Source organism: Chrysochloris asiatica, unplaced genomic scaffold (genome assembly GCF_000296735.1).
Source record: "Chrysochloris asiatica unplaced genomic scaffold, ChrAsi1.0 scaffold00018, whole genome shotgun sequence".
Classification (NCBI taxonomy): Eukaryota; Metazoa; Chordata; class Mammalia; order Afrosoricida; family Chrysochloridae; genus Chrysochloris; species Chrysochloris asiatica.
The window spans coordinates 18,078,029-18,100,137 of NW_006408536.1; the positions used below are offsets into that span (position 1 = coordinate 18,078,029).

At 41.0% G+C, this 22,109-nt stretch overlaps 1 protein-coding gene and 1 pseudogene across 2 annotated transcripts in view; one reads left to right on the top strand and one right to left on the bottom strand.

Annotated features, from left to right (window-relative positions):
- Positions 1-22,109, bottom strand: part of NHS (Nance-Horan syndrome (congenital cataracts and dental anomalies)) — a 468,981-nt gene that overhangs the window by 55,567 nt on the left and 391,305 nt on the right. For both annotated transcript variants that reach the window (XM_006835599.1, XM_006835598.1), the window contains exon 3: positions 12,789-12,922. In XM_006835599.1, coding sequence (XP_006835662.1) covers positions 12,789-12,922 — 134 coding nt within the window. The remainder of the gene's footprint in view (positions 1-12,788; positions 12,923-22,109) is intronic.
- LOC102826309 lies at positions 163-750 on the top strand (annotated as a pseudogene).

Sequence of the window (22,109 nt, forward strand, 5' to 3'; positions counted from 1 at the left end):
CTCCTTTCCTTTTGAAAAACAATTTTACTGACTGGAGTCTAATAAAGGTGTGGACATTCTTTTTTTTTTTTTTTTTTTTTTTTTTTTTTTTTGGTCTTTAGCCTACACCATCATAAGACTGCATCAGATACTCCTGTTTCCAGAAGAGTTCTGAGTTTGAAAATGGGGTCTTGGTCCTCCAGGTCACTGCAGGAAGAAGAGCTCAAGGAGATCAGGCTTGAGACTGGCTTTTCCCACAATCAAATTATCCGACTCCATAGTCGGTTCATTAGTCTAGACAAAAGAAAGACTGGGACTCTCTGCTGGGAAGATTTTCAGCAGATTCCAGAACTGGCCACCAACCCACTCAAAGAACGGATCATCGGTGCCTTCTTTCCAGAAGGAGAAGACCAGATAAACTTCCGTAGATTTATAAGAATTTTGGCTTATTTCAGACCCATTGACCATAGTAACGAGAACAAAGATGCAAATGGACCAGAACCACTCAATAGCAGAATCAACAAACTGCGCTTTGCTTTTCAACTATATGATTTGGATAAAGATGGCAAGATTTCCCATGATGAGCTGTTAGAGGTGCTACGTATGATGTTTGGAGTGAATATCTCAGAGGAGCAGCTGGAGAACATCACATCCAAAACCATTCAGGAGGCTGATACGGATGGGGACAACGCCATATCTTTCTCAGAATTTGTTAATGTTCTGGAAGAGGTAGATGTAGAACAGAAAATGAGCATCAACTCTCTTAGCTAAAAGACTGAGACCAGTCGTTTACAAAGAACAATGTTCTTTATTCCGTATTATTTAAGAACTAGAGAGTCCTCCTATCCACAGGCTTCACTTACAACCCATCACCCCCTTTTCCAAAAAGTGCATGCAACACCAGATATGTTCTCCCAACACAAACCTGCCTTGGGTATAACAGGGCATTACAGTATAGTACATACATTCTATAAATACCTTCTCCCCTGTTCTACTGATAAATGCCACAAGCCCATCCAGTCTGAGCAAGCAAGAGAAGGAATGAGGCCAAGTACCAGCCAGCAAGCTCTTTCAATGGGTGGAGATGGTAGCCAATATGGCTTCCCTCCAGCATGCACCTTCAACCATTTTCACATGGGCTTGACTTTCTATTTCTCCATCACCCAGCATTCCTTTCACTTGGTCTTTCAGCCTCCTTGCTTTTAATGAAGCCTCTAAACCCTCTCTGTTCTCCTTGGCACCCCAAACTATGGCTATTAAATATGTTTCTGACTTGGCCGGATAATCTGGTGGTCTGGCAGTTTTTAAGTTACCGTCCCTCTTAAATGGGTTTGAGGGATGTTCCCCTCCAGGAGCTTGTTGGTAACCACCACTTCTCTCAGAAGAAGGTGACCATCTCTTGGCCCCCTGCACTCCTCTGTCATCACACCGCTGCTCGATGGAGTTGTTTTTGACAGATGAGCGGTGCAGAGTCACATCTTCTAGGTGGTTGGCCCAGGTCACTTGTCTAGCCTCTGATTCTCAACATACACTTCAACATGGTGACTCTTCAGAAAACAATTATATATATATATACATACATACATACATATACATACACATACATATATGCCTGGAGGTGTGCTTAGTTTGGGGATACCACCACTACCAAAATGGTTGCTATGACAGTATGTTGGGGGACATTCCATGGCTTTTTGTATAAGGAGGCTGGACATCCTATAAAGCCTCCTGTAATCACACCTATATAGCAAGATTTATGTCTCAGCATTATGTGCACTGGAAGGCTTGTCACTTCATATTTCCAGGTAGAAAGATTAATATTAATGAAGTGCCTAAGTTACCCAGTCCAAGAGATTTAAAGATTGTCCACACTTGTGGTATATACCCTTTGGTTGGTTGATGATGCATGGAGGGGATTGTAACCATGGCAATGAAATGATATACAATAGGATGTATGTAAAACTAATGTTCTCCCATGTAAACTATCATATAATTCACAATAAAACATAAAAAAAAAGTATTACTCAGAAATGGCTGGATCACAGAAAGTTGAAGACATAGGTCTAGATATTTTATGTTTAAAGATTAAGCACTTTATGTCTTCCAAGTTTAAAAGCAAAGCTTTACCTTCCACTTTCATAGAATATACAAATAATTTAAAAATTACAAGTATTAAAATGTTCTTTGCCTTTAAAATGCAATAAAAATCTCACTTTCATGAAAAAAAAAAAAAGATTGTCCACAATGTCTTGAGGTTTGACACAGAATTCTCTATGAATTTTACACTTGGCAGATGTTTTTGCTGGAAGCTATAGTCAGTTCTGAATATAGGTACAAAGCAATGAATACATATTAGCTGCTGATGACATTGGCTTGTTGATCCTTTCGGTGGTGGTGGTGGTGGTGTGCCATGGACTCAATTCCATCTCAGAGTGACACTGTATAGAGTTTCCTAGGCTATAAAATCTTTATGGGAGCAGACCACTTCATCTTTCGCCTAAGGACTGCCTAGTGGACTTGAACTGCTGACCTATGATTAGCAGCCCAACGCATAACCCATGACACTACCAGGACTTGGAGTCTTCTATAGACCACTGTTAATCCCTTAGAAACATGGGGTCTGGCATTGGTGGCAAAAGCTGAAGTGGCATTTGAAACCTTTGAGCAAGCCAGAGCAACTTCTCTGCCAAAGTCAGCTTACTTTAGACCTCATTGAATCAGGCTGTTGCCATTGCAGTGTTTGTCTGTATGAGCCTATTCATTCATATATTGAGCCCTTGGCTGCCTTTCTCTAACTCATTGCTTGTTGCTTGCTTGCTTCCTAGCTTCTTTGCTTAACTCTCTCCAAGATGTGCACACTATGCTTTAGGAAGGGAATTACTACACAACATCACTGCAGAGGGATGGAGGAGGGGTGGGGCACAGGGAAGCGGTCAGAATGGATGGCTCAGGTATAATGACGAGTCCTTGGGAAGAGCATTTTAACTATAAACTCTTTACATTTGGTTCCCAGTTGTGCCCAAACAACTCACTCTTAAAGCCCTTTATCAGTTAAAACTATGTTTTGGGGGGAGGATTAAAAGAAAAGGCTGAATTGTTACATAAAAATGTGGATTAGGAAGGTTTTTTTCTCTCTTCACCCTTGAGCCACATTGGCCTCATGTACCAAATAAATGTTCAATACCTAATATATTACCACCAAGGGTAAAGATCCTGCAAGGTTTATCTCCCTTCTAACAGGAACTAAATGCATATGTCTCTGGCTATAGAATTTTAGAATCCAGAAGCAGAAAGGGAGAGGTTTTATCTTCTAAGGGGTCCTGTGGTGCAGTGAATTATTTAATATCACTTCTAGCCATAGTCTTTGTAAACTCCCACTAAACAACTTTTCCCTGATGGGTCTGGGGAACAGAAGGTGGGGGAGGACACTGATGGACTCTATGGTTCAGTTGTGAGTGATTGTTAACAGGGCTAATTGTGATTGGCCAATCTTGCCATCCTGCTGGGTATAAAATGAGCCATCTCAGAAGCCAAGGGGGATTTCTCTACCATCAAGGAAGTTGAGCCATGGGTTGAACACATTCTTTAGATCCCACTATCCCTGTGACGCTGGAGGCAGCACACAAGTGGCAGAGGCCCAGTCCAGGGAGCAAGTAGAGTGCCTTTGGGAAGGAGGCTCACTTGTGCAGTGGGATGCCTCCAGGCACTAAATTGATAATGTAGGTTTGCAGACCCACAAGCTAGAAGCAAGGGCTATTGGGTTGAGGTTGATGGTTTATAGGAGGAAGTATAAATTGTTCCACCCTTTCTGGAGGGCAATTATAAGTGTCCTTTGGGCATTTACCAGCAGCTCTAAAAGAGCTGGGTCTCATTGCCGGAGCAGAGCAGAGGCCAAGGGGCAGTGGCTGAGAGGCCAAGGAACAGAGAGAGCTCTACCTGCAGGCATGGCTGAGGACAGACTGTCCAATTGGGAGGAACTGGGCCCTGGGCAGTTGGTTTTTACCCTGAATTGTAACCTGTTAACTTCCCTAATAAATCCCATCACTGTGAGTATGGTGGCTGGGTTCTGTGTGGCCACTGCAGTGAATGAATGAACCCAGCTGAGTAGAGTGTGCTATGGGAGAGGTGGTTGACGCCATTTTTTTTTTACAGGTCCTTTCTCTGAACTCACCTCCCCTGCCATCCTGATGAATGAGGAGGGCTCATATGTGGACTTTAATTAGGAAACACTCTTGAACTTTCAAACGAAGAGGGCTTTGTTAAGCTAAATTGGCTTGTCCAATTTCCTATGAGTTCCCCATGGATAACTTTTGGTATAAACTAAATGTCAACAAACCAAGTACTCACTTGTAGGTGCTACAAGGTTACTTTGGAGCCATCACCAGATGTCACCAGAGCGATGACATTTTTTCCTTTGAACATTTCAAATATCTTTCAGTGCTCTTGTGATTTTGCTGCAGTGCCCTGGGGTATCTCAGCACACAGTTTGGGGAGCACAAGTATATAGCCATTCAGCTATATATACTCAGCCATTCAGACATATATACTGAGGTTTTTTTTTTTTTATATCATACTATGCACAGCTTTATACACTGCTTTACAAACTCCCAATGGTAAAGCATATACATTTTCCATGTCATTAAATATTCATCTATAATGCTATTTTAAAAAATATTCTATGGTTCTATCAAGAGTAACTAAACTAAGGCCCTATTATTAGACATTTAGGATTTTTATACTTTACTTTTCCTATTGTACATAGTGTTTTGAAGACAGTCCTAGTGAATAAACCCATGAACACACTCTGATTATTGACTAAGGGTAAATTCTTAGACATAGACATGTTGAATCAAAGGGTTTGAATAGCCTAGCATTTTGGTAATTGCCCTCCAGAAAGGGTGTAACACTTTATATTTCCTCTGGCCTCTATGTGAGTATATATTATAGGCTTTCATTTGAGAGGAAAAGTTTTAGCAGAAGTGATTACATTCAGAAATGCTGCTGTTTCCGGCACTGGACTGGACCTGTTCACACACACATAATCTTGTTTCCATAACACCATATTAAGCCTTTTAAATTACCTTGTAGAGTTGAAACTATTACCTCCCTAATACAGATAAAGAAAGTGGGCCTCAGAAAGATAACTTTTTTCCCCAAATCACACAGCCAAGAAATTGTACAGCTGGGATTTAAATCTAGTTATACCTATGATCTTATCACTGTATCACAGATGCCTTAGGGACGTGATTGCCTAACAAGGATAATAATAATGTCTAACACTTATTAAGTGCTTATCATGAATCAGGTACTATTTACATGTATTAACACATTCAGTACTCCTGTCAACTCTTTGAGAATGCTCCTGCTCTCTCTGACACACTGATATCATTCCCTGGTTCAGAGTTACACAGCTAGTAAGTGGTAGAGCTAGTGCTCCATCCAGGCAGTTTGGCTTCACGGAACATGCCATTAAAGACTAAATATGGCATGAAAGCCTGCAGAGTTGTGGAAGATTATATATCACAATCTCATTAGAAAGCCTTTTATAAAAGGAAAGAAAAAAATGGCATAACTAAGTCTCTTAGATGACCGGAGTAGAGTTGCTGTGTAACAAAATGTCTCGCAAATGATCTGGCCGTAAATTTCCTGTCTATACCTGAAGCACTAACTACTAAAGCAGTGATGATGAAATGGAAGAATTCTACCAATTTTTTCAGTCTGAAATTGGTCAAACATGCAATCAAGATAATTACTGGTGATTGGAATGTGAATATTGGAAACAATGAGGAAGGATCAGTAGTTGGAAAATATGGTCTTGGTGACAGAAATGATGCTGGAGACTGAATGATAATGTTTTTCAAGACCAATGACTTATTCATTGCAAATACCTCTTTATAAACACTATAAAAGGTGACATGAACTTTACCAGATGGAATACATAAGAATCAAATTGACTTCTTCTGTGTGTAAAGCTCAATATCATTGTTGTTGTTGTTGTTGTTAAGTGCCTTCGAGTCGGTTCCGACCCATAGCGACCCTGTACAGGGTTTCCGAGGGTGTAAATCCTTACGGGAGTAGAAAGCCTCATCTTTCTCCCGCAGAGCAGCTGGTAGTTTCGAACTGCTGACCTTATGGTTCGCAGCCCATAACAATGTCTACGTCTGTGGAAAAGCTCCATCTCATCAGCCAAAACAATGCTAGGAGCAAACTGTGAAATAGACCATCAATTCCTCATATGCAACTTCAAGCTAAAGCTGAAAAAAATTGAAACAAGTTCACAAGAGCCAAAATATGACCTTGAATACGTCCCACCAGAATTTAGAGACCATCATCTCAATAACAGATTTGATACATTTGACCCTAATGATCAAAGACCAGAAGACTTACAGGATAACATCAAAAACATCATACAGGAAGAAAGCAAGAAGTCATTAAAAAGACAGGAAAGAAAGAAAAGATCAAGAGGAGATTTGGAAATTTGCTCTTAAGCATTGAGAAGATAAAGCAAATGGATGAAATGAGGGAGTAAAAGAGCTGAACATAAAGTTTCAAAGGGCAATTCAAGAAGACAAAGTCAAGTATTAACAATAAAATGTGCAAAGACCTGGAGTTAGAAAACCAAAAGAGAAGAACATACACTCAGCATTTCTCAAATGGAAAGAACTGAATAAAAAATTCAAGCCTCAACTTGCAATATTGAAGGATGGTATGGGTAACCTGGGGGGTTCCTGATGTGGCACTATAGGATAAGCACTAGACAACAAGGCTGGTTTGAAACACAAGGCCAGAGGTTCAAACCTACCAGCAGATACTCGAAAATCCTATACAGGATCACTGTGAGTCAGAACAGACTCAATGGCACGTAACAGTAACAACAATAACATGGACAAATTATTGAATGATGCAGAAAGCATCAAAAGACGATGGAATGAATACACAGAGTCATTGTACCAAAAAGCAATGGTCTATGTTCAACCATTTCAAGAGGTAGCAAAAGATGAAGAACCAATGGTACTAACCACAGGGAGGAAGCAGGTAACTGTTGCATGGAGCGGATTGCAATCATTGAGATGAAACCAAGTGTATGATTTGTTGACTGTAAAGCTTGTCTGTAAACCTTCACCGAATTCACAATAAAAAGTTTTTAAAAAAAAGAACCAATTATACTGAAGGAAGAAATCCAAGTTGTACTGAAGGCATTTGTGAAAAACAAGACTCCAGAAATTGACAAAAACTGAAATCTTTCAACAAACTGATACAGCCTCTGGAGGTACTCACTGATCTATACCACGAAATTTGGAAGACAGCTATCTGGCCAACTGATTGGAAGAGATCCATATTTGTGCCCATTCCAAAGAGAGGAGATCCAATGCGGAAATCATCCAGCAATATCATTAATGTCATATTTAAGTAAAATTTTGCTGAAGATAATTCAAGAATGACTGCAACATTACATCAACAGGGAGCTGCCAAAAATTCAAGCAAGATTCAGAAAAGGAAATGGAATGAAGTATATATTGCTGATGTCAGATAAATCTTGGCTGAAAGCAGAGAATATCAGAAAGATGTTTACTTGTGCTTCATTGACTATGCAAAGGCTTTTGACTGTGTGGATCATGACAAACTATGGATAACATTGTGAAAAATGGGTATTCCAGAACACTCCATTGTGCTTATTGAGGAACCTGTACAGAGAACAAATGATAGTCAATAGAACAGACCAAGGGGGTACTTAAATGGTATAAACTCAGGAAGGCTATACACCAGAGTTGTACCCTTTCACAATACTTATTCAATCTGTATGCTGAGCAAATAATCCAAGAATTTGGATTCTATGAAGAACATGCCATCAGGATTGGAGAAGACTCATTAAACTCATATCTACAATATGTAGATGATATAACTTTGCTTGCTGAAAGCAAACAGGACTTAAAATACTGATGAAGATCTTCACTATGGATTGCCTCTCATATAAAGAAAACAAACGTCTTTACAACTGTACCAATAAATAACATCATGATAAGTGGAGAAAAGACTGAAGCTGTTAGAAACTTCATTTTGCAATGATCCACAATGAACACTCATGGAAGCAACAGTCATGAAATCAAACAATGTGTTACATTAGGAAAATCTGCTGCACAAGACTTCTGTAAAGTGTTAAAGAGCAAAAGATATCAGTTTGAGGACTAAGATGATCCTGACCCAAGCCATGGCATTTTCAGTCACCTCATATGCATGTTTCAAGCTCACCAGCTGCTCCTCGGAAACCCTATCCAGGGTCGCTATGGGTCGGAACCGACTCGATGGCACTAAACAACAACATATGCATGTGGAAATTGAATAATGAATAAAGAATATTGTAGAAGAATTGAAAGATTTGGAGGATAATATTAAAAGTACCATTGACTGCCAAAAAAAAGCACACAAATAAATCTGTGTTGGAAGAAGTACAGCCAGAATGTTCCTTAGAAGCCAGAAAGGCCAGATTTTGTCTCTCATCATTCTGACATATTATCAGAAGGGATCAGTTCCTGGACAAGGATATCATGCTTGGTAAAGTGGAGGGTTGGCGAAAAAGAGGAGGACTCTCAATGAAAAGGACTGACACTGTGGCAGCAGCAATAGGCTCAAATGTAACAACTGTGAGGCTGGCCCAGGACCAGACAGTGCTTTGTTCTGTTGTGCACAGGGTCGCTATGAGTCAGAACTGACTCGATGGCACCTAAAAACAAAGACAGCATACCTAACAACAACAGTATACAGAGTTTATAAGGGTACTGCATAGATCCATGCTCTAGTCTGAGGGATCATCTGGATGGATCCCTCATTTACTCAACTCAATTGAGTAAGTGAAACAGTTAAAAATTTCCCCAAAGTTATCATCTGAGGGACACTTTCCAAAGTTTATATGAATAAATGTGATCTAGAGTTCTCTTTTCTTTGATGTTTGTTGGGTAAATGAAGCACCCTCATTCTTTGTTTATTTTTTGACCTGTCCTACATTCTTTTATTTTCATAGCACTGTTATTGTTAAGTGACATCCAGTCGGTTCCGACTCATAGCGACCCTGTATAGGGTTTCCAAGGTTTTAAATCTTTACAGGAGCAGAAAGCCTCATGTTTCTCTCACAGAAGAGCACAGGATATGAAGAGTTGATTCTGTTTTTTTCTTTTTTTTTTTTTTAGTTTTTATTGTGATTTGAGTGAAAGTTATAGGGCAGATCATCAGTTCTATGTACCATCAGTTAACGGTATTTCTCTCTATTAATTTTAGCTTTTTTTAAAAACACTTAGGCATATATAGTAATTTATACCACCAAAGGGCACATTCTGCAAGCCTGCGTCCTGGCCACCAACACACAGCCTTTCTCTTTCCATGAGTCTAGAGTCCTCAGCTGCTCCCTCTCTCTCCATGTCCCCATCTCTACCTCCATCTCTGGTGTCACTGCTTCTCTGGATAGGGTCCGGCATTCTACTTGTGCTCTTCTCCCTTGATGGTCCTAGGGTCCTGTTTCTGGACTGTAAGATTAACTACTCCCCCATTTTTGTTATAAAACTTCTACCTTTACAATTGAGACAGTCACAATTAGTCATGATAATTACTCAGTATTGAATCATAAAAATCTTATTCCCATCTCTTTTCACCACACCCATCTAGATAAGATGAAAAGTATTCAGTAGGGACTCTTTCTTCCCACACACACTGTTAAACTAAACTCCCTCTTGAAACCTTTGTAAGCCACTCACTTCGTGCCTTTATCACCCTCTCATTTTAGGTAGCCAATGTCTAAGTTGCTTGCCCCAATCTACCCTGTGTACAGAGGGGATAGCATTGATACTTGATTTGAAGACTCCTTCCCTCTCTGGTGGTATTTTGACCTAAGGATTTATAACCTTGGAACCCTGTACAGGGTCGCTATGGGTCAGAACAGACTCGACGGCACTTAACAACAACAACAATAACCTCCATGAGTATAGGTTAAGTTCATCAAATTGTAGCAATTTACCCTCATTTCCTTTATCAAAAACTTTTTTTTAAAAAATATCTCCTCTAGTTGAATTTTGATTATCAAGCCATCAATGCTAGGTCAAATGGGTACTATCTGCAAGTTTGGGTGTTCTTGTGCGACTCCCCTCACTTCATATCAGCTGGATGTTTCACTCTCAGCTCTAGCCCTTAGTGGCTATGTCCTTGTTCATGGGCTCAGGTGTCCCCAGGTCTCACCACACTTTGGACCAACCAGCCCTTCCTCTTCTCACTCTCATCTCCAGGTCAACAGGAGTCTATATAGAACGTGGTTGAACTCAGCCCATTTCTTCATTGCTGCCTTTCCCCCACTTCCACTCACCAGTAGACCAATGTGGTCACCAGCAAGCTTACATGCCAAGCACCCTCATTCTTATTCATAATTTTAAGCCTTTCCTGCAGTCTGACATTGGTGGTGGTTGTTAGTTGCTGTCTGGTTGATTCCTCTGGTGAAGTATAACTATGCTCCATGGGGGTTTCAAGGCTGCGACCTTTTGGAAGCAGACTGCCAGTCCTGTTTTTTAAGGTCCTTCTTAGTGGGTTTGAACTGCCAAGCTTTTGGATATGAGTTGAGCACTTAACTGTTTGTGCTACCCCACCTCCCCAAGGACTAGATAGATATTATTTAAAATTATGCCGATTATAACAAAAGGATTATTTGTATATCATCACTGTAAGAGCTCCAAATTCTTCTAACTTTATAAACCCTAAGTTTATAAACGACAAAATATGAACAGGAAAACTATTTTAGCAGTTTTATGCAGAAAGTGCCTCATTAAAAACAAATTAGAAAACAGATTTGAGATTACAAAGAATTTGTGTTGAGTAGGGACCTTTATGAAAAATCACTGGCTCTATGTAAAGAACTAAAAATTCTTCAGAGGCTCTTACCCTTTTCTTATCTTTGGGCTGCCCACACTGCAGCAATGTCGTGACTGCAGCCTGGTACATCTAGTATACATTTGGTGATCAGGAAAGGATATTGTACTTACCATCCAGATGCAACTAGAAACTATGTCCATCGGATGAGGCTTCAAAAAGGTTGTGGGAAAATTCCATAATCTTTTCATTCCATTTTTGTAGCCAGTTCATATATTATCCAATATGGCTCAATGCTTGATCGAATATGTTGAATCATGCCAATTCAGTTAGATGAATTCATCTGTTTTCAGCCGGATGTTTGGCAACATGGGACCCAAATATTTGTCACATAGTTTGCATATGTAAAAGTCATAAGGGTGGAGGTTTTGTCATTATATGTTTTTGTTGTTAAGTGCTGTTGAGTTGACTCTGACTCATAGCGACCCTGTATAGAGTTTCCAAGGAGCAACTGGTGAGCTTGAACCGCCACCTTGCAGTTCAAATGGCTTTGCAGTCTGGTGCTTTAACCCACAGTGCCACATTTAATTTCAAATTAAAACCTCAACTTGTACTCCCACTGGTGTAACGTCTTTAGATTCTGGGCTTCATACTAGATTGACAGCAGAGCCGGAGTGCAGGCATTCAGGAAGGTAGTGTGGGCTGATTTGGTCACAGAAACCATAGCCCCTCACTTCACCACCCTAATCAGATGCACTAAGGACTCACTGCTCCACGGAGACCCCAGAAGGCAAACCGGTGCTAATGTGTTTGCAGGAGTCCCCAGTTAGGCGCAGCTTCATCCCCCGTGATCCTTACTCGAGGGCTCTGGTAAAGTTACAGCCACAGCCACCAGTGATGAGTATCTCTGTGGCCCTACGTCTCCCTGCAGAACTAGCCTTCTGTATAGAATGGGAACGTCTGGAACAATGAGATGATTCTTCCTAAAATGGAATTTCCTTACATCATTGAAATACATCCATAACTGCTGTCAAGAGATTTCCCGGTGACACAATGAGTCAGCCACCTCTGTCACTTGAGTAGTAATAATCGTAGTCTGCCTAGTTGTTAACAGTTAGTTATTGAAGTTAACCATTGCACCAACCAGGGCTCCTTCTATTTTGGGGTCTTGGTACCCTGTGCTAAATTCTTCACTTTCTTTTTATCTCAATTGGTCTTCAAGCTCTTTCATTATTATTATTACCCCCATATTACAAATGAGGGAACTGAGGGCAAAAAAGGGTAAGGTGATTAGTTCAAACCTAGCAGCTGCTCTGCTTCTGTAAAGATGACAGCTTTGAAAACCTTATGGAGCAGTTCGACTCCTTCTTATAGGGGCGCCATGTGTTGGAATTGACTAGATGGCAATTAGTTGTTTTTATTGTGATGTGCCGTGGAGTTGGTTCTGACGCATAGCGACCCAGTACAGGGTTTCTGAGGCTGTAAATCTTTACGGGAGCAGAAAGCCTCATCTTTCTCCAGTGGAACAGCTGGTAGTTTCGAACTGCTGACCTTAACGTTTGCAGCCCGATTCATAACCACTACGCTACCAGAGCTCCTTAGATGGCAATTAGTAACCTACCCTAAATCTTTCAGCTTGTATGCAGAAGAGCTAGGATTTGAAGCTACATTTCCATCCCGGCCCCCAATTTTAGAGTCCTTAAGTATGACTACTTTATTGTGTAACTAAAAAATGTCTGCATCTCCATTTTTTTTTTTTTTTTTTTTTAAGCAGACATTCCTCTCAGGAACAAAAAGGGAAAAGATAATTTTGTTTCTACATGCCCATGACATAGTCTCTCAGCTGATCCAGCGTCCGTTACTGTGAGGGAGGAAATTGACTCCCAAGACAAAAATCATGTGACAATGGGGGCAGAGTTCCTGATAAGCCAAGTACAGGGCTATCAGGTGACCACTGAGCTTACCGTTAAGAAGTGTCGGTCCTTAGCTTCGCGCCTTCTCTGGCTGTGGGCAGGCGGGTAGGCCGGCAGTGGAGGAGCAGCCGCGGAAAGAGGAGCAGCGGTTTTCTGTTCACGGCGATCACTCCGGCTCCGGTGTTCTGGACGTCAAAGGGGGCAAAAATATACTTGTCATTTTCAATGTCTCTTTCTCCCCCTTGGGAGTCTTAGCAAAAGGCTATAAAAAAGTGAGTTTTCACTTATTTAGCTTTACTTGTATACCAAATAATATTTTCAGAATGGTTTCTAACAGCTGTGACTTAATATTAAGTTGAACAAATACACTTTCAGTGGATTAATCTCATAATCTTTGCATGAGATAACTCACATCTGAGTTTCAGAAAAAGTATATTTCTCAATGTGCCTCATTTCAAAGCAACATAAGCAAGGAAATGAAGAAGAAAGAACCTAAGAGAGAGAAAGAAGGAGACAGGAACAAAGAGTAAAACATTCCAGAACAACTAGATTGACTTCAGTGCTGGAGTGCAACATAGTTCCAACTGCTCCAGAGCTGCCCAGGAAACCCGAGAGCAATGTCCACAGGCATCCAATGGGGCTTTGGAGCCAGCTCACACTGGGTCCTGAGAGCTGATTGCTCTGCATTCAAGAATTTTGTCAATCAGTTGTTAAACTGTTGCTAGCTTGAAATCAGTCATAGTGGAATGATATGCAGCAGGACTTTAATTAATTTTTTTGGAGAGCTGATTGGTCAACACACCACTACAACTACCTAAACTCTGCCACCCAAGAAACTCCAAGGACCCTGAAATCCTGGGATCCTAGAGGAAGTAAAAATCAAGTCAACCCAATGACAACAGTTGTCTGATTTAGGAACAAAGCTCCCTCCAGGCAACAGCTAAGAGATATCTATATGCGAAGAAGTGGTCATGACTTCCCAACAACCACTGAGACTCCAGGAACACGATGTGGCATTCTGAGTGTCTCAGTGAACCCCAAGGAGTACCCTTCCTAACACACTGGCCATACCAAAAGTCATTTTACCTGCCAGAATCCAACCCAAACACATGCCCAGAGCCTGAAATCTCTAGCGACCCCCTCATGACCATGGTACAGATTTGTGCAGCAGATCTGCAAATCTGTCCTTCTGTCATTTAAAATCAGTATTACTCAGCATGGCTACAATAATCATCATAAATGTTCCATATATTTTGAGCACTTGGGATGTGCCAAAGAGAATTTTTTGCTGAAAATCTGAAGTGCATCATTGCAACCACCTCACAAAGCAGGTGCTGATGCTGCCTTTCTTTTGTAGATGCCTAGACAAACACAGAAGTCCCGGTGTGGTGCTGTAGGACAACGCACTGGATTGCAAGGTTGGTTTGAACCACAGGTTGGTGGTTCAAGCCCACCAGCCACTCCTTGGAAACTCTATCCAGGACCACTATGAGTCAAAACAAATTCAACAGTACTTAGCAACAAACAAACTCAAGGAGAGTCACTTGTTGAGGTCATCAGTGGCATGTACTTGTCTGCAGTGTGGGGCTGTTGCTACTGCTCCTGCCTCGAGGCACTGTAAAGGCTGACATACCTTCTCACTCATCAGAGCATGACTGCCTTGGTTGGATATTATTTGACTACAGTTGTATTTTGGTGTTACTGTTAGGTGCTGCAGGCTGGTTCCGACTCATAGCTACCCTATGGGAAACAGAATGAAACACTGCCCAGTCCTATGGCACCTTTACGGCTGCTTTGTTGAGCTCATTGTTGCAGCCAATGCGTCAATTTGTTGGCTTCCTCTTTTTTGCAAACATTCTGCTTTAACAAGCACCATGTCCTTTCCCAGGAACTGATTCCTCCTGATAAAACAGGCCCAAAGTACATGAGGCAAAGTCTGACCATCCTCACTTCTAAGGCTGTGCTTCTTCCAAGACAGACTGGTTTATTCTTCTGGCCTGGTATATTTCAATATTCTTCACTAACACCATGACTCAAAGGCATCAATTCTTCTTGGGTCTTCTTTATTCACTGTCCAGCTTTCACATGCATATCAGGCAACTGAAAATGCCACGGCTTAGGTTGTTGTTAAGTGCCATCAAGTCAGTTCAGACTTAGAGTGACCCTGTATAGAAGGGGGTGGGGAATGTGTGGCCTTTGGGTCATATTATTGTTGTTGTTAGGTGCCAGAAAGTCAGTACCGACTCATAGCGACCCTACGCACCACAGAACGAACCACTGCCCGGTCCTGCACCAACCTCACAATCATTGCTACATTTGAGCCCATTGCTGCTGCCACTGTGCCAGTCCATCTCTTTGGGGGGGTCTTCTTTTTCTCTGATCCTCCATTTTACCGAACGAACACATCCTTCTCCAGTGACTGGTCCCTCCTGACAATATGTCCCAAGTATGAGCAATGAAATCTGGGCATTCTGGCTTCCAGGGAGCATTCTGGCTGTACTTCTAACACAGACTGGTTTGTTCTTTTGGCAGTCCATGGTACTTTTAATATTCTCCTCCAACATAGCTCAAATGCATCAATTCTTCTACGGTCTTCCTTATTTACTTTGCAACTTTCACATGATTACGAGGTTACTGAAAAGACCATGACTTGGGTCAGGCACACCTTAGTCCTCAAGCTGACATCTTTGCTCTTGAACACTTTAAAGAGGTCTTGTGCAGCACATTTGCCTAATGCAGTACATCTTTGATTCTTGACTGCTGCTTTCATGAGTGTTGTTGGTTGAGCCGAGCAAAATGAAGTCTTTGACAACTTCAATAATTTTTCCATTTATTGTGATATTATTTACTGGTCCAGTGGTGAGGATTTTTGTTTTCTTTACATTGAGGTGCAGCCCATACCTAAAGCAGTGGTCTTTGACCTTCATCAGTAAGTATTTTAAGTTCTCTATGCTTTCAACAAGCAAGGTTATATCATTGGCATATCACAGGTTGTTAATGAGTCTTCTTCCAATCCTGATGCCACTTCCCCCCCTCCCCCATATAATCCAGCTTCTCAGATTATTTGCTCAGCATACCGACTGAATAAGCATGGTGAAAGAATACAACCATGGCACACACATTTTCTAATTTTAAACCATTCAGTGTTCCCTTGTTCTGTTTGAACAACTACCTCTTGGTCCATGTACAGGTTCCTCATGAGCACAATTAAGTGCTCCAGAATACTCATTCTCTGCAATGTTGTCCATAGTTTGTCATGATCTACACAATCAAAAGCTTTTGCATAGTCAATAAAGCACAAATGAACATTCTTCTGATATTCTCTGCTTTTAGGCAAGATCCATCTGGTATCAGCAATGATATCTCTGATTCCACATCCTCTTCTGAATCCAGCTTGAACCTCTGGAACTTCTCTGTCAATGTATGGTAGCAGCTGCTTTTGAATTATCTTTAGCAAAATTTTGCTTGCATGGGATATTAACAGTGCTATCCGATGATTTCCATATTCCATTGGGTCACGCTTTTTGGAATATGCACAAATATGGATCTCTTCCAATCAGTTGGGCAAGTAGTTGCCTTTCAAATTCTTGGCATAGATGAGCAAGTGCCTCCAGTGCTTCATCATTTTATTGAAAGTTTTCAATGTGTATTCCATCAATTCCTGGAGCCTGTTCTTTGGCAATGCCTTCAAGTGTACCTTGGACTTCTTCCTTCAGTACCATTGGCTCTTGATCATATGCTACCTCTTGAAATGGTTGAACATCAGCCATTTCCTTTTGGTACAGTGACTCTGTGTATTCCTTCCATCTTCTTTTGATGCTTTCTGCATCATTCAATATCTTGTTCATAGAATCCTTCAATATTTCAAGTCAAGGCTTGAATTTTCCCTTCAGTTCTCTCAGCTTAAGGAATGCTGAGTGTGACTTTTCCCTTTTGGTTTATCTAACTCCACGTCTGCAAATTTCATTATAAATATTTGACTTTGTCCTCTTGACCTGCCTTTGAAATTTTCTATTCAGCTCTTTTACCTCCTCCATTTGCTTTTGCCTCCATTAAATTTAGCATCTCTATGCTGGAAGCAAGTTTGAGAGTCTCTTCTGAAGTAATTTCCTTCTTTCTTGTCTTCTTAATGACCTTTTCCTTTTTCCCTGAATGATGTTCTTGATGTTATCCCATAACTCTTCTAGTCTTTGGTCTTGAGTGTATAATACATCAAATCTGTTCCTGAGATGATCTCTAAATTCAGGTGGGATTTTTTTCAAGGTCATATTTTGGCTCTCGTGGACTTGATCTTCAGCCTGAACTTGCATATCAGCAATTGATGGTCTGTTCCACAATTTACCCCTGGCTTTGTTTTGGCTGATTATATGGAGCTTTTCCACCATCTCTTTCCACAGATGTATTTAATTTGACGTCTGTGTATTCTATCTGGTGAGGTTCATATTTATAATTGTCTTTTGTGTTGTTTAAAAAAACTATTTGCAATGAAGAAGTCATTGTCCTTGCAAAATTCTATCATGCCATCTCTAGCATCGTTTCTATCACCAAGGTCATATTTTCAAATACTGATTCTTCCTCTTTGTTTCCAACCTATGCATTTTAATCAGTAATTATCAGTACATCTTGATTTCATGTTTGATCAATTTCAGACTGAAGAAATTGGTAGAATTCTTTATAGCTTCACTGGCTTTAGTGATTGGTGCATACATTTGAATAATAGTTGTATTAACTAGTTTTCTTTGTAGGCTTGTTGATATTATCCTATCATAGACTGCATTCTACTTCAAGGCAGATCTTGATATATTTTTGATGAATGCGATGCCATTCGTCCTCAATTTCTTATTCCCACCATAGTAAATCATGTGATTGTCCGATTTCCGATTCAAAATGGCCAATAACCAGTTCATTTCAGGTCACGAATGCCTAGGATATAAAGCCTACAAAATCACTTGGTCTGACCCTGCCAAGGCAACCAGAGTTCCAGCTATCACATTGGAGGTGAACTTAATTAAATGTTTGACCAAATATAGCAGGCTAATTTTTAAGTTGATAATTTTATATGGCCTGTGAAGGTTGCTATAAATTTTGGCAGAAAAAAATGTTCCCCACCCCTGCTGTATAGGGTTTCCAAGGAGCAGCTGGTAGATTTGAACCTCTAACCTTGCTTTAAGCAGTTTTCTGCTTATTCTACAGTGCCACACCAGGACGCTATGGTTTTGGTTAGGAGCACCTTAGTCCTCAAAGTGACATCTTTCCTTGTTAGACCTTACATAAATCTTTTGCAGCAGATTTGTCCAGTGCATTATGTCATTTTATTTCTTAAATGCTTGCTTTCATTGGTGTTGATTGTGGATCCAAGTAAAATGAAATCCTTGACTACTTCAGTATTTTATCGATGTTATATTTTTATCTCGTTCTAATTCCTTGAACATTGACAATACACAGAATATGTATTAACTACAAGCCAGAGATTTGGCAATTCATATGACACTACATTTCTTACCCAAGCTAGTAAACAACTTCCTACACTGACCCTCACAGGTAAAGTCCCCATTACATCCAGGATCCATATCCTTGTACTGATAAAAATAGCCTTCTCCTGGAGGATGTTGTTTGCTGTGAAATCGGTTCCGACTTATAGTGACCCCATCTAGCCTTTCTGAGAGCTACTGATGCCAACTTTGCTGTTGCCATTGCCCTGCTTATCTTAGGCCAGAAACTAGATTTTGTTCAGCTTTTGGTCGTAGTCACTAGCAGTGAATTCTCCATAAATTTCTGTTGAGTGAATGAAGGAATGGATTTATGTTTGTGTTAATGACTAATCTTTCAGAATTAGAATACATTCCATATTTCTAATGGGCTGCATTGTCTGTGTCCTAGCTGCTGTTCGGTCCTTCCCTTGTTTTTGACTGTCCTCCCCAGGGCTGACTCCTTTCCTCTGGACTTTACTCAGTGTGCAGTCCCCTAAATTATAACTGAGTACTTGAGAGCTTACCGGTTACTCTCCATGTCTGATCTGTCTGCCTGACCTTTGTGGACTTCTTGAGACAAATATCCTCCTTGTCAAAATGCCAGCATATGGCCTATGTCCAAGGCCACCCTCATTTTTTTTTTCCTCTGAAAGCAAACAGTGGGCTTTTCTAATGGGCATGAAAAGTAAAAGCTGTCTTATTCTTACATGCAGAAAGAAAAGCGGAATACAGGTGCCTGCTGGTCAGAATGAAGTGGAAGGAAGGGAACTATCAGCTCAATTTCCTATTCAATTGTTTTCCTCCTACACTACCTCAAATACACGAGGGGGCTTCAAAAAGTTTGTGGAAAAATATCATTATCTTTTAATTCCATTTTTCCAAGAACTTTTTTGAAGCTCCCTCATTTGCACTAATCCTGGTGTGGCGTTGTGGGCTAATGTGTCAGACTGCGAAGCCATTTGAACTGCAAGGTTGGTGGTTCAAGCTCACCAGCTGCTCCTTGGAAACCCTATACAAGGTTGCTATGGGTCGGAATTGACTCGACGGCACTTAACAACAACAATAAACCACAAGCAGAAGAAGTTAATGGCTCCCTAATGTATTTTTCCTCATGCTGGTGGGATGGTGGAACATTGGCCTACTCAAATCCAGAACTTCAGTAGTATTTTGGTCCTTATTTAATTGGACCAAGGAAACATAAATTCTAGTCCTGAAACTTGAAAGGAAATATAAAAGATAACTCTTTACTGTCACTTATTAATCTCTCTCTTTCTGCCTTACAAACAGACATGAACGATGATCACATGTAAAGGCGTTCGTTATTAGCTCTACCCACTAAAGAACTGCTAGGAAAAGGAAGAAATAAAAAAAGGGCAGAAAGAATCAGATTATAAATCCAGTTCAGTGCTGCTTCAAGGGACTTTTTCTGAAATTCCATTCAATGTTTAGGTACCTGTCCTCTGTAGCCCCTTATTGCTATCTTGAAATCATCTGATTACTTGTCTGTCTCCATCACTAAATAGACCAGGAATTCCTTATGGGCAGGGGTAAAATTTGGTTCCTCTTTGAATTATGGGTCTAGACTGACCCTCAGTACAGTCTGTTGAGGGGTGTGCTATTGAGCAGATCTTGAAGGCAGCCAATTTCTAGACTCCTTCCTTGGAGCCTCATTTCTAAAAGGAACACAGAGCTGCTGCCACTGAGCCCTACATGTCTGTGTTTCATTGTCTTCCCTCCAAGTGGAGGCCGGTACTTCCCAGCTGTCCAAATAGGCAGCTCACAGGGACGCTTACTGCGGCATTTGCTGAACAAGGCAGTTGAATAGTAACCCGAACCAAATAAATCAACCTCACTGCTGTCCAGTTGATTCCTACTCAGAGCAATGCTATAGGACAGAGTAGAACTGCCCATAGCATTTCCAAGGCTCTCATCTTCCTCTCACCGAGCAGTTGATGAGTTCTAACCTCCAACCTTCCAGTTAGCAGCCCAGCTCTCCTAACCACCAGGATTCCTCAGTTGAATGATTGGTGGTGTTAAGTGCCTTCCAGTCAATTCTGACTTATAGCCACCCTGTATAGGGTTTCTCAGGAGCCAGATGTTGTTGTTAGGTGCCATTGAGTCGGTACCGACCCATAGTGACCTTATGTACAGAATGAAACACTGTCCAATCCTGGGCCAACCTCACTACTGTTGAAACATTTGAGTCCATCGATGCTGCCACTTGGCCAATCCCTCTCGTTGGGGGTCTTCCTCTTTTTCTCTGACCCTCCACCTTACAAACATGATAGCCTTCTCCAGCGACTGGTCTCTCCTGACAATACGTCCGGAGTATGAGACACAAAGTTTGGCCATTTTGGCCTCCAAGGAGCACTCTGGCTGCACTGCTTCCAAAACAGATCTATTGGTTCTTTTGGCAGCACATGGCACTTTCAATATTCTCCTCCAACACCATAACTCAAAAGCATCAATTCTTCTACAGTCTTCCTTATTCACTGTCCAGCTTTCACATGCATATGAGGTTATTGAAAATACCATGGCTTGGGTCAGGTGCACCTTAGTCCGCAAGCTGACATCTCTGCTCTTCAACACTTAAAAAAAAAAAAAAGTCTTGTGCAGATGATTTGCCTAATGCAATACACAGCCAGATAGGCCAGTATTATTCATGGCCGCCAGATGGCAGAAGTGGCTTATTCTGAGGCATGCACTGCTAAACTGCTGTGTTTCTTAGACAAGGTTAAAAAAAAAAAAAAATCACTTTCTAATTTTAATTCTACACTGGCTGTTTTTAATTCTGTGATGCCCATAATTCCTGTTTATGGCTCTCTGCAGTGGTATTAAAACTACTACACCCAAATTTTGCTATTGAGCTAACCACAAGCTAGTTAGTATGTGCAGGGCAAGACTTTAAGCTCCACTATCTTCTTTCCAAACACCAGGAGACCCTGTGTCCCTCTCTCAGCCCCAGGAGAAAGTTCAAGGAAAATTGATATTGGCACTTGTTGCTCTGCCATTAAGGTCAAACCTGACAACGCAGTGAAATATGACAGTCTATGAGCAGATTGCTATGATCTGGATGAATCTCTAAAAACCTAATTAGGGATGACTTATTACTAATAACAACGGGATAAAAAGAATTATGTCTAAAGGGCTATCATTGCTCAAGCTCTCTAATGTTGGGATAAGACAAAGCATTTTGTGAGAATGATCAGATTCCTCTGGAGTCATCTGGTTCCCTCAGTGTTCAACCAGTTTTCTGCAGTATTGCCTTCAGTTCTACAAACAGTCCTTGAAGACCTACTATGTGTCAGGTTCATGCTAAGTGCTTTTGGGGGGAAAAAGTGATAAGATAGAACTCTTGCTTTTGAGTTGCTCCTGGATTCATGGTGGGAAAGAGGACCATCAATGGTTAGTTACAAGGAAGCTCATAAGATTCTGGGAAGGGCACCTGATCCAGGCTATTAAGGAAGATTTCTGGGAGGAGGTCTATACTATCAGTTTGTTAAAGAAGAATAAAGCCACGTCTAAAATTAATAGGGCCAATAAGCGTGCTGGAGTCCTAGTGATGCTGTAGGGTAAGTGTTGGACTGCTAGCCACAGGGTAGACACTGCAAACCCATCAGAGAAATATGAGGCTTTTTGCTTCTGTAAAGATTTATAGCCCTGGAAACAGGGTCACTATGAGCTGAAAGCCAACACAATGGCACTTAACAACAGTGGTTTCTAAGGGCCTGACTGCTAACTGAAAGGTTGTTGTTGTTGTTGTTGTTGTTAGGTGCCATCGAGTCGGCACCGACTCATAGTGACCTTATGCACAGCAGAACAAACCACTGCCCAATCCTGGGCCAATCTCACTACTGTTGCCACACTTGAGTCCATCGATGCTGCCACTTGGCCAATCCAT